Source organism: Phalacrocorax aristotelis, chromosome 1 (assembly GCF_949628215.1).
Source record: "Phalacrocorax aristotelis chromosome 1, bGulAri2.1, whole genome shotgun sequence".
In the NCBI taxonomy this organism is placed as follows: Eukaryota; Metazoa; Chordata; class Aves; order Suliformes; family Phalacrocoracidae; genus Phalacrocorax; species Phalacrocorax aristotelis.
Genome location: NC_134276.1, coordinates 203,997,208 through 204,011,614, shown reverse-complemented (window position 1 = coordinate 204,011,614; position 14,407 = coordinate 203,997,208). Strand labels below are relative to the sequence as shown.

Below are 14,407 nucleotides of genomic sequence, written 5' to 3'. Positions count from 1 at the left end.
CCAAACGACCAAGACTAAACAAGAATTTTAACAAGACATCTTAAAAATTTTAGTGAAGAAGCTGCAATTATTATTACCTGAATAGATCATTACAACAAATATTGTAACATAACTACATTAATGTTACAGAATACAAATTCATCGTATTTTCCTCTGTCTCACCAAGATACTTGGTTATGCCACTTAATGTGGTAGGACAACTGACTGTTCGGTTGAGTTTATCTGTATGCTCTTTTGTGGGATTCAATAGCTAGATTGCTTTTGATATTTTTATTCACTTCTATAGTAAGCTTGACTTTTCTTTTCCTTTTTAGACTTTGTAGTTAGGGTTTTACCTACAGGAGAAAATGAAACTTGATCTAGCAAAGTTTGAAGACTTTGTTCATTGCATCAGATGCAATGCTGCAATTACTTTCCCTGCTGAAACAGTAAATTCAGGATCAATAAAAGCAGGTAATACTAACCATCATCATTTCCAGGTTCTTCATCTACTACCTCTTCTATATCAGCTGTTTTTAGTTTCACCTCTGGGTGGTACTCATCTTCTTGTTCATTTGATGGTACAGCTGAGGTTACGTTTTCTTCTATTTTCTTCCTTTCGGCTTCTCGCTCTAGTTCTTCTATTTCCTGCAGGCGTTTTTCTAACAGCTCAGCTTGTCTCTTCTGTTTTTTCTTCAGTTTTTTCTTTTTGTTTTTGGATATTTTACCAACCTGAAATATTAATACAAATGAAAAAACCCAAAATTTATTATTTCATTTTATTTGAAAATACTGGAGGGCAATTAATGTAGTAAATATATTGCTTTTTCCTTTTTACTTCAAATCAAGAATGATATAGGGTTATATGAAGCAAAAAAAGTTATCAAAATTTTACATAATTTCATGTTTATACATGGTTGTTTATTAGATACAATAGCAAAATAAATCTAAGATGCCAGAGTAAGTTCCTATGATCCTATAATCTTGACTAGGCACAATAATCTTAAACTTCAGTCTAGATTAACAGATGATACTGTACGTGGAAGACAGTTTGCTATAGTATCTAGTTATTTACAAATAAATTTTATACATGCTTTCTCTGCCTGTACAAGGCAAGTAATGACCAGCAAAAGTATGCTGAGAAAAACAGTACAAGAAAGCCAAAGAGATTGAAAACGGTAAAGAATTAAATAAATCCTGTGTTTTTCAGCTACTTCCCTGTGAAAGGAAAGCATTTTTATTATTCACTTCTGGCCCAACACATATGAATCAGAAACAACAGATGGCCATTACAAAAAGTTTCACATTTTATATAACATAAGGATTTGAAAAACTCAGGTACAGTAACAAGGAAAAGAAAAATTAACACATCTGAGCTAGGACTGAAACACTTGCTTACATTTTAACTGAATTCTGACTTCTATTTTTACTATTTGATAAAGGAGATCTAACCAGTTTTCATTCATTGTTTAGATACCACAGTAAGAAATCCTCATATAATTAAAAACTAAAGTACAAGGAACAAAGGGAAATATTTTTTCAAAGGTTTACCCATAAATCCTGTTACCTTCAAAAGGAGCTATGGGACAGAGTCAAAACGAGACAGTTAGTTGGACAATCCTATTAATCTTCATCTGTGTTGTATGCACATGGAAATTCTATACGTTCTGTACACACAGACATAGAAAGCAAGTTTGACCATCGATATTTTAACCAGCTGTATTATCAGTGGTTATTTGCTATAAGTATATGGCAAAAAGATCTTTCAAATGTCATAAAAAAAGCCTCTCCTTTAAGGCCTTGATGATTAAGGCCTTGAAGTCCCTAAGCTATCTGAAATGCATGATATTTAGTGCATGTACCCATTTTTGTCGGGATTTGAATGGAATGGATTATTCCTCGAGAGACAAAAATGGCAGTGCTTAACTTCCTTTGACATAGCTATGGAATTGTAAGTCTATGAAAGTTTCCATCAGAGAAATATTATGCTTAAAACTGGTAAATCCAAAGACATTTTAAAAAGTGTTCTTTGAAAGATAAAAGCTTTATTCAAAGGAAGCTTAAGGGTAGAGACTACCAACAGTCTAATAGCTACAAATACCTACAGAAACACAGAAAAGAAGATGGTTAACTTGAATTATATAACAATACTTACAGGCTTTTGTTGTGGAGCTGTACTCACTAAAAAGAAAAAATAAAGATATATTTTTACAAAAAACAGTTCTATAAAAGCAGAAAGTAGTAGAAATTTTGTAAAAATATTCTTAACTAAATATAAGGTAGTGATCTCTTTTTTAACCAGACTTTTTACTCTTTACAAGTACCTGCTGTCTGAAACAATTTGATGTTTCCACTAGAGCATCTGGAATTGGAAGGAGCTACCCTCAATTTCTGTTCACTCTGTTGTGGTTGGTGGAGAGTTAATGAAAGTCAGAAACAAAAGTCTGAATCAGTAAAGAGTGGACAGAAAACATTAAATGACTGCAGAGTTGTCACAGATTAAATGTATGTAGTCAGCTGACTGAGCACATATAGATAGATTTTAAATAGTTCAGGGAATATCAACAAAGATGACTACTGCGTTACACTCATTCTGAAACAAAGGAGTTTGACTGCTAGGACTGGTGGCATGAAGTGCCTATGGCAAAAAGCACAGCACCACAGAAAAAGCATCTCCAGCATGGACCTCTTCCTAGCATCTCTCAGAAGGATACCATCAATAACTATGTCTGATTAGACTAAAATACTAAGCATGGAAATGCACAGGACAGCAATACAAGCCATCCCCCTACCCCCAATAATAAAACCCAACAGAAATAACCAAATATAGGAGACAGAGGCAAAGTGGAAGTGAGAAAGCAGAACTGAACGGGGGAGGAGAATCTCTCATTAACTTCTTCAGACACCCAGGCATATGGCAATTAACAATGCAAAATAAAACACTGAGACAGTTGAGACTTCAGAGTTCTTTTATAGGTTCAGCTCCTGCTACTAAGTTCAGGGGAAAAATGGCTTGTATGCCCCTGAAAGGGCAAGGTTTTCAAAAATATTCTTAAACTTGAGTACCATCACTGCTCTAAAAAGGGAAATTCGGCAGAACCTATTCTTGAAATGCTGTAAAGAAAACACAGCTTCAGCTCCTGTGTGGAAAGCCACAGATTTAATTACAATTTGCTAAGAACAAAGTGTGATAAGAACTCCATCAATATATTCTTAATATAATATTTATTTTCACATGAGGAAACAATATAAAGGATGCATGAACAAAATCAAGTTACCTCCCACACAAATAACACAGTCTTTAGCTATGTGATTACACATCGTGTAAAATTCAATAACTATACTCATGACTTGTAAGATTTTCCATCCTAACATATATGATACTGTGAAATATTTATGGATTTTGACGGCTGTATTTGTTCCTGATATAGCGGGTATTTTTATTATACCTCAGAGATTTTAATCTGTGACACATTTTCTGACAATAGTACAAAGGTATTTAAATGTTGTTATTTCTCCTTCCTGTAGCTGATGTGCTCGACTGCAAAATAAATAGCCACTATGGTACTAAAGATCACTAGGAGAAGCTACACTTCCTCCTTGTTTGTCTTCACTGATTGCTGGGAACTTCTTTACCTCCCTTTCTCCTAGCTAAACATAATGTACAGTTCCTACCTAAACTCCTGGCAAGTTTAACATAAAACATTTCACATACACTGCTAGGAAGAAAGGCTTATCACAAATTCAGTTAGGCACAATAAATTCCATTTTCAAGGGTGAAAAACTATGGACTCTAAGACTTTTCATTGTATTCTGAGAATAAGTCATAACTGACAAGGCAGCAGATAATTTCACAAGGACACTGATGAACTTGTAATGGAACTAGACACATAATTTAGATAAAACTATTTATTATTGTCAATATTAGAGATGCAAGGCTCCAGTGCAGCTAAAACCCAGCCATTACAGCTTGTGGGGTGGGAGGAGAGTAAGTTTATACCAATAAATCATATTCTGTATCTGGGGACCCCAAAAACTTGAACGTGCAAAACTGAGAAGAAAGCATTTCCCTGATAGTTTCCAGAGCATTAGTAAGAATTAACTAGACATGCATTTTTCACACGCAATTATTTAAAATGTTAATTTTCATTAAACAAAATTTTATTAGCATTAATATATTGATGGAACTTTACTACATTGCATTTAAATACACTATCATACCTGCTGAGCCAGAGGGGGGAGGAGCACCAGCTTTCTGCCACTCGGTAGCTTCAGCAGCCATTCTACGAACATAGGCATCATCCACACACATCAAAATGTTTTCTGGCTTTATATCCGTATGAATGATCTTGCACTTGCTGTGTAGATAATCTAGACCTTGAAGTACCTAATTACGAAAGGATTTTTTTAAAAATTGATTTTAATCATCCAGACCAAGCTAAATGTATTTATTAGCAGTACAGACATGTTCAGCTGATTGTCTGCAGCCCATATGTGACCTGACAGGATAATTTATGTAGCTCATAAACTCAGTTGTTGAGACTTTCATGAGTAAGATGCTGGCTGGATGAATTGTCTCGATGACAGCAACCTGCTCTCAGACTTCCATTACCCAAGTGCTCTTTAGTTGACCTGCACATGTGTAAAAAACTCGATACATCTTCCTTTGATAAAGGAATATGGGTGCTCAGTCAGAAAGGCTGATCCTCCCTGGTTCACTGTTTAACAGATAGGTATTTGGGAAAAAAAATTACTGAAAGTACTACCTGCTGTAACTGACGTCTGGTTTGTGAATAACCATCTTACAATTGATTATAAAAAAAGGCAAAAAGGGAAATGTGTTGTTGGGATGAAATGCTAACTACAGTTTTCCTTAGAATGCCAACAGTAAATCAAGTTTTAATGTCACCAAGTCGTCACATAAGGATTTGTCTACCTGTATTTGTCACATGTTTATTTCCACTGGTCTTTCATACTCTCTGCAGTCTAAATTCTGCTAGCTCATAGCAAACCTGCATATCTGAAGTCTTAAAAATGCGTTCTGGGACAAAAATTACAACATGATTTTTATACAATGAAAAAATTTCTCAAATTCTAACTAGAACAGAAATACAGTAGTTTGCGTCATTCTACAAGTATTTTAAGTAAAACCTAGGTATGATAAACTGTGGAAGTCTATTACAATTATACAGTACAGAAAAATGTAACAGTTAAACCAAGCTATAGCTACGATAATCTAGGTAAATACTGTAGAAAAATATCAGGAAGAAAGAAAAGAAAAAAAAGCAGAAACCTAGCTGACCCCACTTAAAAGACTACTTTCAACTTTTAGAGAATGTTCTACAGCACAAAACAGACCTCCAAACTCATGAGTTCCAGCTATAAGAACATCCTGCCATTCTAGGTATTTTATAAATAAATTAGCAAGCTCCTTGCTCTCAGGATCTTTTAAGACACAACTACCTAGGGTGAGCTTTAAAAATCAAAACATGTTGGTTCAAAATACCAGTAACAAAATACGAAGACATTAGTCTACCACCCAGTCCTGAGCTAGTACCAGAATTGGTACATCCATCTAGCACCAAAGGTAGCTCAAGAGAAGAGCAGCATCATCATCATATAATATTTACTCAGGCTAATGTATCCTAGAAACACCTTAAGTGCATGGCTCTGCTTTCTCCAGTTCTGGAGCTAACTAGAATAGCAACCATTCTGAAAAGCTTTCTTTGTATGCCTATATAAAAACTGTATGTTCCCTTGAGCAGGACTCAGCATCAATGCCAATGGTACACCTAAGAAATGCTGTGTTCTTGATAATCTGTTTTTTTCCTGCAGATCCAAAATATTTTTGACTACTTGCCAAAGCGACTGAAAGAACATACAGTATGTCTCAAAGAAAGAAATAGTGAAGAAAGATTGGTTTATACTGGGAAGGTATAGTGGTGAAGTGACTTCAAATTTTAAGAGAGGCATTTACAGCAATAGCAACATAAAGATGGATTATAATAGTCTCTTCCCTCCCCCACTACACTACAGACCATTTTACAAACTACCATTGAATGTCTCTAATTCTGAGGCCAAGAAAAAAAATTCCAGAGTACAGTGAAAGCCATAAACATTCAGAAGAAAAAAATCTGTTCCACTGCAATGTGTAGAAGTTGAATTTATGTGAAACTATATTTGCTATCTCCCACAATAAAAAGATAGCCTTTCCCCCTTTTAAATAAGGGTGTTAGGGTGACAGCTTTGTCTGTAATTTGGCTGAAAAGCTTTTTTGGAAAGTAAGAAAAAAATTATTTTAGAATCCCAATCAGTTCCATGAGTTACCATAAGGACCATTCTGCTAGGATTTTATAATTAGAAAGAGTGTTCTTAGCAGTCTCAAAATGTGGATCATACTGCTTCATCCTAAAAACTGCAAGTACGTTATACCACTAAACCAGTAAGGAAATGTATACTACATGGACATGCTTTGCACCACGCTCTGAGATGATGGAGAATGAGGAAAACACTCCTAGCCTAGTTTATTTATCTCTGAAAAAGGGAAAAAAAATGAAATGGGTAATGTATTGTGACCATGAAAAATTACCACAGATCCTGTTCTACCATCAAAAATGTAAATTAGAAGGCTGCATTTTTTCCCTTTTAAAGGTCACATGGTTAATTTCACATAAAGAAACTCATGATTTGCAGTTTCTAATTAACATTCACTTCTTTTTCTTTTTCATTCAAGTCACATCATATTGACCCATTAAACAGATTTACTATATTGTGGATCAAAGCAAAAGTGAGTATTTTCATTCATCAAATACACAATGCTCTTTTCAGCATCAGTTTCAGGACATGATCCTCTCCAAAGAGACTGATGCTATACATTTTACAACCCAAAGTAAGGATTCCGGAATTAAATAAATGGACGATTCCAATCATCTCTACTGCACAAAAGAAACTGCAGCAACTAGGTCTTTTTTCAATTCTGTAAGGTCTTCTCTTGCATGACAGCTCACATAACTCTACCCCAGGGGAAAAAAAACTGCTTGAAACCAAAATGAAGTTTCTTATTAAGACACTCAACTCTCAGCTGCGTTTTAAAATAAACCTAATTTTGTCCCAATACTCAAAAGTACTGAAAAACTGGAAAAAAATTTTCCAAATCATAGCATAAAAAATACTTTTCATTGTACCATGGAATTATAGTACTTTCTGAAACAAAACTGTGTGTTGTATGATAACACCAGTGCAATAATAAATTATTTCATACTGAAGGTTCATAAATAAGGTTTTAGAACATGTGTAGCAGAAGTTTTGGCCAAGTGGAAGAAAGAATAAGAATCTGTATTATCTTTAATGAGATGAACAACCTGGAAGTCTTACCACTCAATGCCACTCTCACTAGTCCAAACAGTTCATTCCAACCTCACCAGAATTCAAAGTTGTATCTAACCTTAAAATCAGACCACCCTGCTCAGAGCCTTTATCCAGTTAATTTCTGACTATCTCCTAAGATGCAGACTGTGTAACACTGTAGACATCCCTGTTCCAGTGCCCGACCACCCTCACCACAAATAATTTCTTCCTAACATGTAACCAGAATTTCTCTTTTTGTAACTCGTGTACATTGCTTCTTGTCCTACCTCTATGTATCGACAAGAGACGTCTGGCTCCATTTTCTCTATCCGTGCTGAAGAGATGAAACGTTTCCCCCTTTATGAGCCTTTTCTTCTTAAAACCAAAGAAACCAGTTCTCCCAAGACCTCTCATACATCATATGCTGCAGCTCCCTCATCCTCTTTGTGGCCTTTCACTGGACTCACTTCAGTAAGCCAATGTCTTATACTTGGAGCTCAAAACTGTAGAGAGTCCCGAAGTGCTAAAAGATAGCCCCCATACTGGTGCCTACACTCTTGCTAGTGTGGCCTGCTACACAGTTAGCTTTCATCATCACAGAAGCCCACCACTGACTCACATTCAGCTTGTCTACCAGGACTCCTCATGCCAAGCTTGCTGTCAAGCCTTCACATTTTCAGCTAGCTCTTCCTTATTTGTAACCACTTCAGCAAGGTGCACCTCCAGCTTGCCTCCTTGCTGAGACACAGCTCACACCATGCTGAGGAATCATCCTCAACACACTCTAGAAATTTCCTTGACTGCATGTGCCCAGCCAAAGCAGGTATCAAGGTGGTTAGAAGTTCCCCTTAAGAACCAGCTTATTCTATTTGTCTAAAGAAGGTGCTTCTCATCTACTTCTGAAATTGGCAGCCTGTAGCAGATATATACCACGAAGTCACCCTTGCTGTTCTCCCCTCTGGCCCTGACCCATTCTACATCAAAGATTGAAACATTTAAGCTTAACTCCTCTTTCCCTGCAATCCTTTCTAAAGTGCCTTTATGAGGCTACTGCTGCTCTCCAGGGATCTGAGCTACCCTACCACACCTCTGCGCTCACAATGAGGTCATAGCTCTGCAACCGCATATGGATTTCTAATGCCTGCCCTTTGTTCCACATGCTGTATGCATGTGCACATGCCATTTGAGTCAGGTCCCCAAGTCATGATGATCAAAGAAAGCACTGACAGCCTCCCCCATAATTCTGTCCTTCAGGCCTCTGTCCTTGCTGACCCCACTTCTCACTGGATTTTGGTCACCATCCCTGAAGATCCCACCTCAAAGTCCTCCTCTGCTAGCTTACAGGAGCCTGTTGGCAAAGATGCTATGAAGCTGGGTTCAGAAGTTCTCACCTTCCTTCCAAAAAGGAGTTGTTTTCAGCTTGGATCCATTCAGTGGTCTGGTTTACAGCCTGTTTCTACAAACAGGCAGTGTAACTGAGGCAAGAGTAAACTGAAGCAGGGACCTCCTAAACCTGGCTTTACTGCTGAACCTGGTGTATCAAGAAACTACATCGTAATTTCTCAAGTTTTGGCCAAACTCCAGGACGACAGTGCAATCAAAGCAAAAACATTCCAAACAAAAAAAATCACAGAGTTTACTGAAAACAGTGGATATTTATATGCATGTATAATACAAATACACACATTCCCATTTCTTAGCAGGCAGCTCATTCCAGCTGGAGCGCTGCATTATAACAGCTCCTTATTTCTAGTATCTGAGCCACCTAGCTGTAAAGAAATTAAGGGACCTAAAATTTCAACTGTATACTAACAACCACATCAATCAGGTTATTTAGCTAATTCTGATTAAAGAGTCAATATGTTGATATTCACCAGTCCACATACAATGATAATTAAAAAGAAAGTAACTACTTTGACAGATCACTTATTAATAAAATAGAGGTAATGTGGATGAAAGGCAAGACAAATTACCTAAGTGCCAAAATATTTCATTCACCATTTCTAGATATTAACTGCACATAGATTAATAGCACATACAAAACCACAGAGAGAGATATATGATTTTTCCTTGCTGAGACACTATTTCTTCTTAGGATCAACCCTCAGCAATTTGATTTTCAGTCTAGAAAAAGAACATTTTTTTAAAAGAACATGTCCCAGCAAAATGTTCAGAACTGTTACATCTTGTTAACCCTGACTCTACAAAAGCTTACAGATAGACATTTTTTTCAAAGAACAGTTTCTTCCTTCAGAACCTATTTTTCTGAGAGATACAATTTTTGATCCATTTTATAATAATATATTATTTCCCACTGTTCTGATGTTCTATTTTTCCAGGAGGTTTTATGAAGAAGCATGATGTGTCAACCAAAACTGCAACTGAATATGAACTGAAATTAATATGAACTGAAAATGACTATTAATATCGTTATATTTATTAAAAAGGCTCATTGCTTCAACTTTCTATTTTCTGAAGTGGCTCAGGAAACTCTCTTATCAGTGGGAAACCTTGATTATTAACAAAACAAAAGGAAAAAGCATGCAGAAATGCAGGCTATCCAGAAAGCTGCTCTTGCAAACCCCCTGGGATTACCAATATAATTATCTTATCTTAGATATTCATTAGTAAGAGTTCAGTTGAAATATCACCGTTCTAAGGTTCCAACTATTAACAATGGTGGAAAAACCTAATTAAAACATTAACAAATCTTACCTGTCGAATGATACTTTTCACACAACGGATGGGAAGGCCTTGATAATTGGACTTGATTATCCATTTTAGGAGATGATGTCCAAGTACTTCGAAGACCATACAGACATCTGGGATTTAATTAAGGATAATTTCCAAATAAACTTGTTGATGAGATTAACACAAGTATTTGTTTGCAAACCATCTAAAGTAATCATCACCCTGTTTAGAGGGAAAACAGTTCCCCCTCAAATGAGCAGAACATGGCATATGCTTTGGTACTACATTTCAATTATATATAAAAACCATATAAGAACAGTACCCAAATGTAGAACAAATTAAAATAAAACATTTTAATTATGCAAATCTTGTCAGTTATTTCTACATGTTAATGACAGCATTAGGGTGAACAATGAAATAGGTAATTGTAAAAATAACTAATTTATTTTTGTTTTCTTTGAAACAGTTAAAAGTAGTGATTTGGCCTATTATCTCTAGTTTCTAATAAATTTTAAATTATATGAATAGAAGGTTTTAACAACAAAAGCCTACAGCAACAGTGTTTTAGAAAATGAACCATACTAAACAACTTTTGATTAGGCTCAATTAAGAATCACTTGACAACAAAAGGTAAAGTAGTAAGAGAATAGATCTCTTACCACCTACAGTTTTAACTGCAAAGAATAATGGCAATCACCAAAGAACTCAGGAACAAAGAAAATGCAGAACTCAGAAGCAACATGCAAAAAAACCCACAATGCCAAAAAGTTTAATTTGACCCAGCATCTAGTGCTGGCCACCAACAGAGGCCAATGGTAGATGACCAGGGAAAAGTATTAGGAAAAACCAAGATGTAGGAACTTCCAGTGATCTGTGGTTCAAGGGCTTCCTAAATCAGAGATTCTACACTTAATATACCCGGGTAGGTTATTTTTTCTATGGAGAAAATATTCAGATATTCAAGCCAATTTAAGTTTTATCATCCACACCATTCTGGCAAGAAATTACAGAATTTGACTATACTGAGTTAATCCTCAGACATGAGCTGGAAGTTACTTTAATGTCCCTGGAAATCAGGAAGAATGTTAAAATCTTAACTATATAATACTATAACCTTGCAAAGAATAATATAATACAAATAACAGAAAATTAGTGAGTTGACAGATACTGCAAGAAAACCTCAATGGATGAAACCAGACTGTATCTCAGAGACCATTCACAGGGAGCTACACTGTTAGGGGAGAAATCGTCCCTAACTTCCCTAAGTTTTAACTAGAGCCTTGGCAATGATCTTAGAATGACTGTCCTAACTTGTGTCAAAATGAGACTTACCTTGTCCATTGGTCTATCATTTAGATTCTTCTCAAGTACCTACCTATATGCATAAAGCTAACGTAAGTTTTAAAATCTGCATCCCTGGTGCTGGAGTTAAGACCAAAGTTAAAAGATCTCAAGACTGGTCAAAGCACACTGTGAAGAACTAACATTTTGATTGCTGCTACCTGTTCATCTCACTTCATGTTCCTTAATTCCTGTATTAGAGGAGACAGTGAATAGACACTTCCCAATCATATCAATCAGGTCTACTCAGAATATTATAAAACTCTGTTCCATTCAGAAGAGGAAACAGTCTTAGTTACTTTACCACACAAGCATCCAATGAACAGAAGTTACTAGTAAAGCACACAGCCATTAAAAAGGATGAGCAGAGCACTTTAGCTCTGCAGGTCTTATTAACTTAGCCCACACAGTGAAGTTGCAATGCTACAGCAACCCGGATTTCAGAAAGGGAAGACACTGCAGCATTCAGAAATGAAATCTAGGACAACCGCCCACAATCCTTCAGACCACTGCTGCTGCATACTCTCCAATGCACATTCCTGCCATTCCTCACACTTACAGAAGTGCTAAGCCTCACCAGTAACATGAAGAGAAAGGGGTGTAGGCAAGTGAATAGCTGAGAGGCATGGGGAGGGCACTGAGAAGGACGATGCAAGGAGGAATGGCAGAGGCAGACAAAGAGAGGGAGGGCCACAAGAAAGAGAAGTGTTGTCTACCTGAAAAAAAAGATTGCAACGCTTTCCTCGGAGGACTCGGACAAACTCAAGGCATGCTCAGTACTGTGGAGGCAACTGGGATGGGAAAAGGCATACAGGAGGTTCAGTGTTTGGTGCAGGTATGCAAAAATGTGACTGTTATCTGATTTACTATCCTGACTTGAAAAGCATTAACTGTAAGCCAGACTGCCCACAGCAAAGAGCCTGGAAAAAGCATTTACTATTAGGAAATCAGCCTTACAAGCTCTGGGATCTTCTTAGAGCACGAACATCCTGACAGATGAGTAGGTCCAAAAAGTCCTCCAGCAAAAATAAACCCAAAGCCCACCCAGCAGACATGCCTCTCATGGAACACTCCTCGAAGCAGTCTGGGGTCTGAAAGGGGGAAACTGAGCAGAGCAGCAAAAGTGAAAGCAAACGTAACATTAATCTGCTGGCAGGCTTAAGTACTTAAAACTGTTCTTGACTAAAATCCTACCTGTAGCTATCTATCTATCTACAAACACATTACAGGAGCATTTAGAAACCTGCTGAGGGTTAAAGACTAATTAAGCTAAATGAAGCTCTGGTACCAACATAGAACACTTTTGGATGCATCTCAGTTGCTTCTGGATTGGCAGCATTTAGGCTTATGGCATTTAATTAATGCTGTATATTCTTTAGTGATAAATTTATTATTATAATAATAACATCTGTGTCAAGAATGTTTCCTCCTTTATTTTGTCACTTGTCTCTCCAAACACTTGTTTCATCATGTGATTATCTGAATCTTTTATTTAAAAAGATGTTACACTCAAACATTTATGAAGGCTCTAATAAATATCCAGTGCAGACAAACATAATAATCTACGCTTACTGAAAACACCAAAGTGCCCAAGTTCGGGAATTCTTTTATTTCCTGAAAAAAAACATAATTGCAGTCTTTTTAAAATGTACAAGTAGTTAAAAAAAATTATCAGTCTAGTGTAGCCTAACACACATTGTTAAAATCCTTCTGTACATAAACATTTATTGCAGCTCCTTGGAGAAAGATGACTGTTTTCAGACACACAGTGCAGGCTAATGGCTCTGCAGACTCCCAGTTCTGTGCTACACGGTTCTTGACAAGTTTCCCTGTTTGGAAGCTCCACAACATTCTGTGATATTAGCCATCCAAAGGATTCACCCACCTCTCTTCTGTCTTGCTTTAACTTTTAAATGTATTCCATAACCAATAATCAAGCCTCTATAAAGCATATGTTGTTTTAATTTACAGTCAAGGAACAGATATTTAGTGACTTGCCTAAAGGAAGCTGGAAACAGCAGAGCATGGAAAGACTCTCAAATTACTGTATTTCTCTCAACTTGTTCACAACAATAACACTAACATAGCACTAATATGGCAGTTTTAAAGTGGAAACAAATAGCAGCAAAATATTAAAATCAGTTCCCTGCTCTCTCCCAAAAGAACCTTCAACAAAGATTCCCCCCCCCCCCCCCCCCCCCCCAGAAGATAAAAAGGAGTTGATTAAATAATCAACACAACCAACCACTGCTCAAATAAGGAGTGCAACTTAGGATGCACAAACTGTTCACAAGAAAACTCAAAGCGTAAGATACTTAACACATTTTCACTGGTGGCTAGGTCTTTGACAGACTTCCAGCTGCAATTTAAATTTGAGTCCAGTATCAGCCCATCCTGTCTACAGTACCTTTCTGAAAAGTGTACTTCTCAGTAAGGCAGGAACATTCGCCTTCGACATAAACCAACTTCTGTACTGCCAGAGTTTTCAATATGAAGGTAAAACAGAAATAGAACAAATCAATATCAGCCATCCAGTTTTAATCTGCTAACACAAAGCTATCTGAACCCTTATTTTTCACGAGCACATGGTCCCTTTTGGCTTTGTCAACCTAAGTGCTATAGTTCAAAAAGATAAAAGTTTGGATATGCCTTCAAAATATTATCACTAACGAAATTTACTCATCACACTTAGGGTTCTCACCTTTAATACAGATGTATACAGACATGCGAATGAGCAATAATTTAGAAACGTTATTGGGAAACTGCTCTGTTAAGCAGATAATTATTTCTATGTATAGTTATGAATACATTTTCTTATTCCCTATTTCATATTAGTGTTTTACAATGAAAACAGTAAGTCATAACTTCTGACTTCTAAAAATAACTTTAATTATTCTTCAATCGTAAAGCTGTCAGCTGAAGACCTTAAGTGCTTTGGTTGCATTATCTTTTTGCGAACATAGTTAGAAAATAGAGATATTTATTAAATACTTCCTAATAAGCATCTCAGCTCATAATTTAAAACCTATTTTTTGTAGCACAACAGTAG

At 36.4% G+C, this 14,407-nt stretch overlaps 1 protein-coding gene across 7 annotated transcripts in view; it reads right to left on the bottom strand.

Annotated features, from left to right (window-relative positions):
• SRPK2 (SRSF protein kinase 2) overlaps window positions 1–14,407 on the bottom strand; it is a 154,817-nt gene that overhangs the window by 26,272 nt on the left and 114,138 nt on the right. For all 7 annotated transcript variants that reach the window (XR_012658648.1, XR_012658647.1, XM_075081407.1 and 4 more), the window contains 4 exons: window positions 10,042–10,148; window positions 4,201–4,366; window positions 2,135–2,160; window positions 465–711 (listed from right to left, as the gene is read on the bottom strand). Coding sequence is in view for 5 of the 7 variants with exons in the window: in XM_075081407.1 (XP_074937508.1) it covers window positions 465–711; window positions 2,135–2,160; window positions 4,201–4,366; window positions 10,042–10,148 (546 nt within the window). In the remaining 2 variants the exon portion in view is untranslated. The remainder of the gene's footprint in view (window positions 1–464; window positions 712–2,134; window positions 2,161–4,200; window positions 4,367–10,041; window positions 10,149–14,407) is intronic.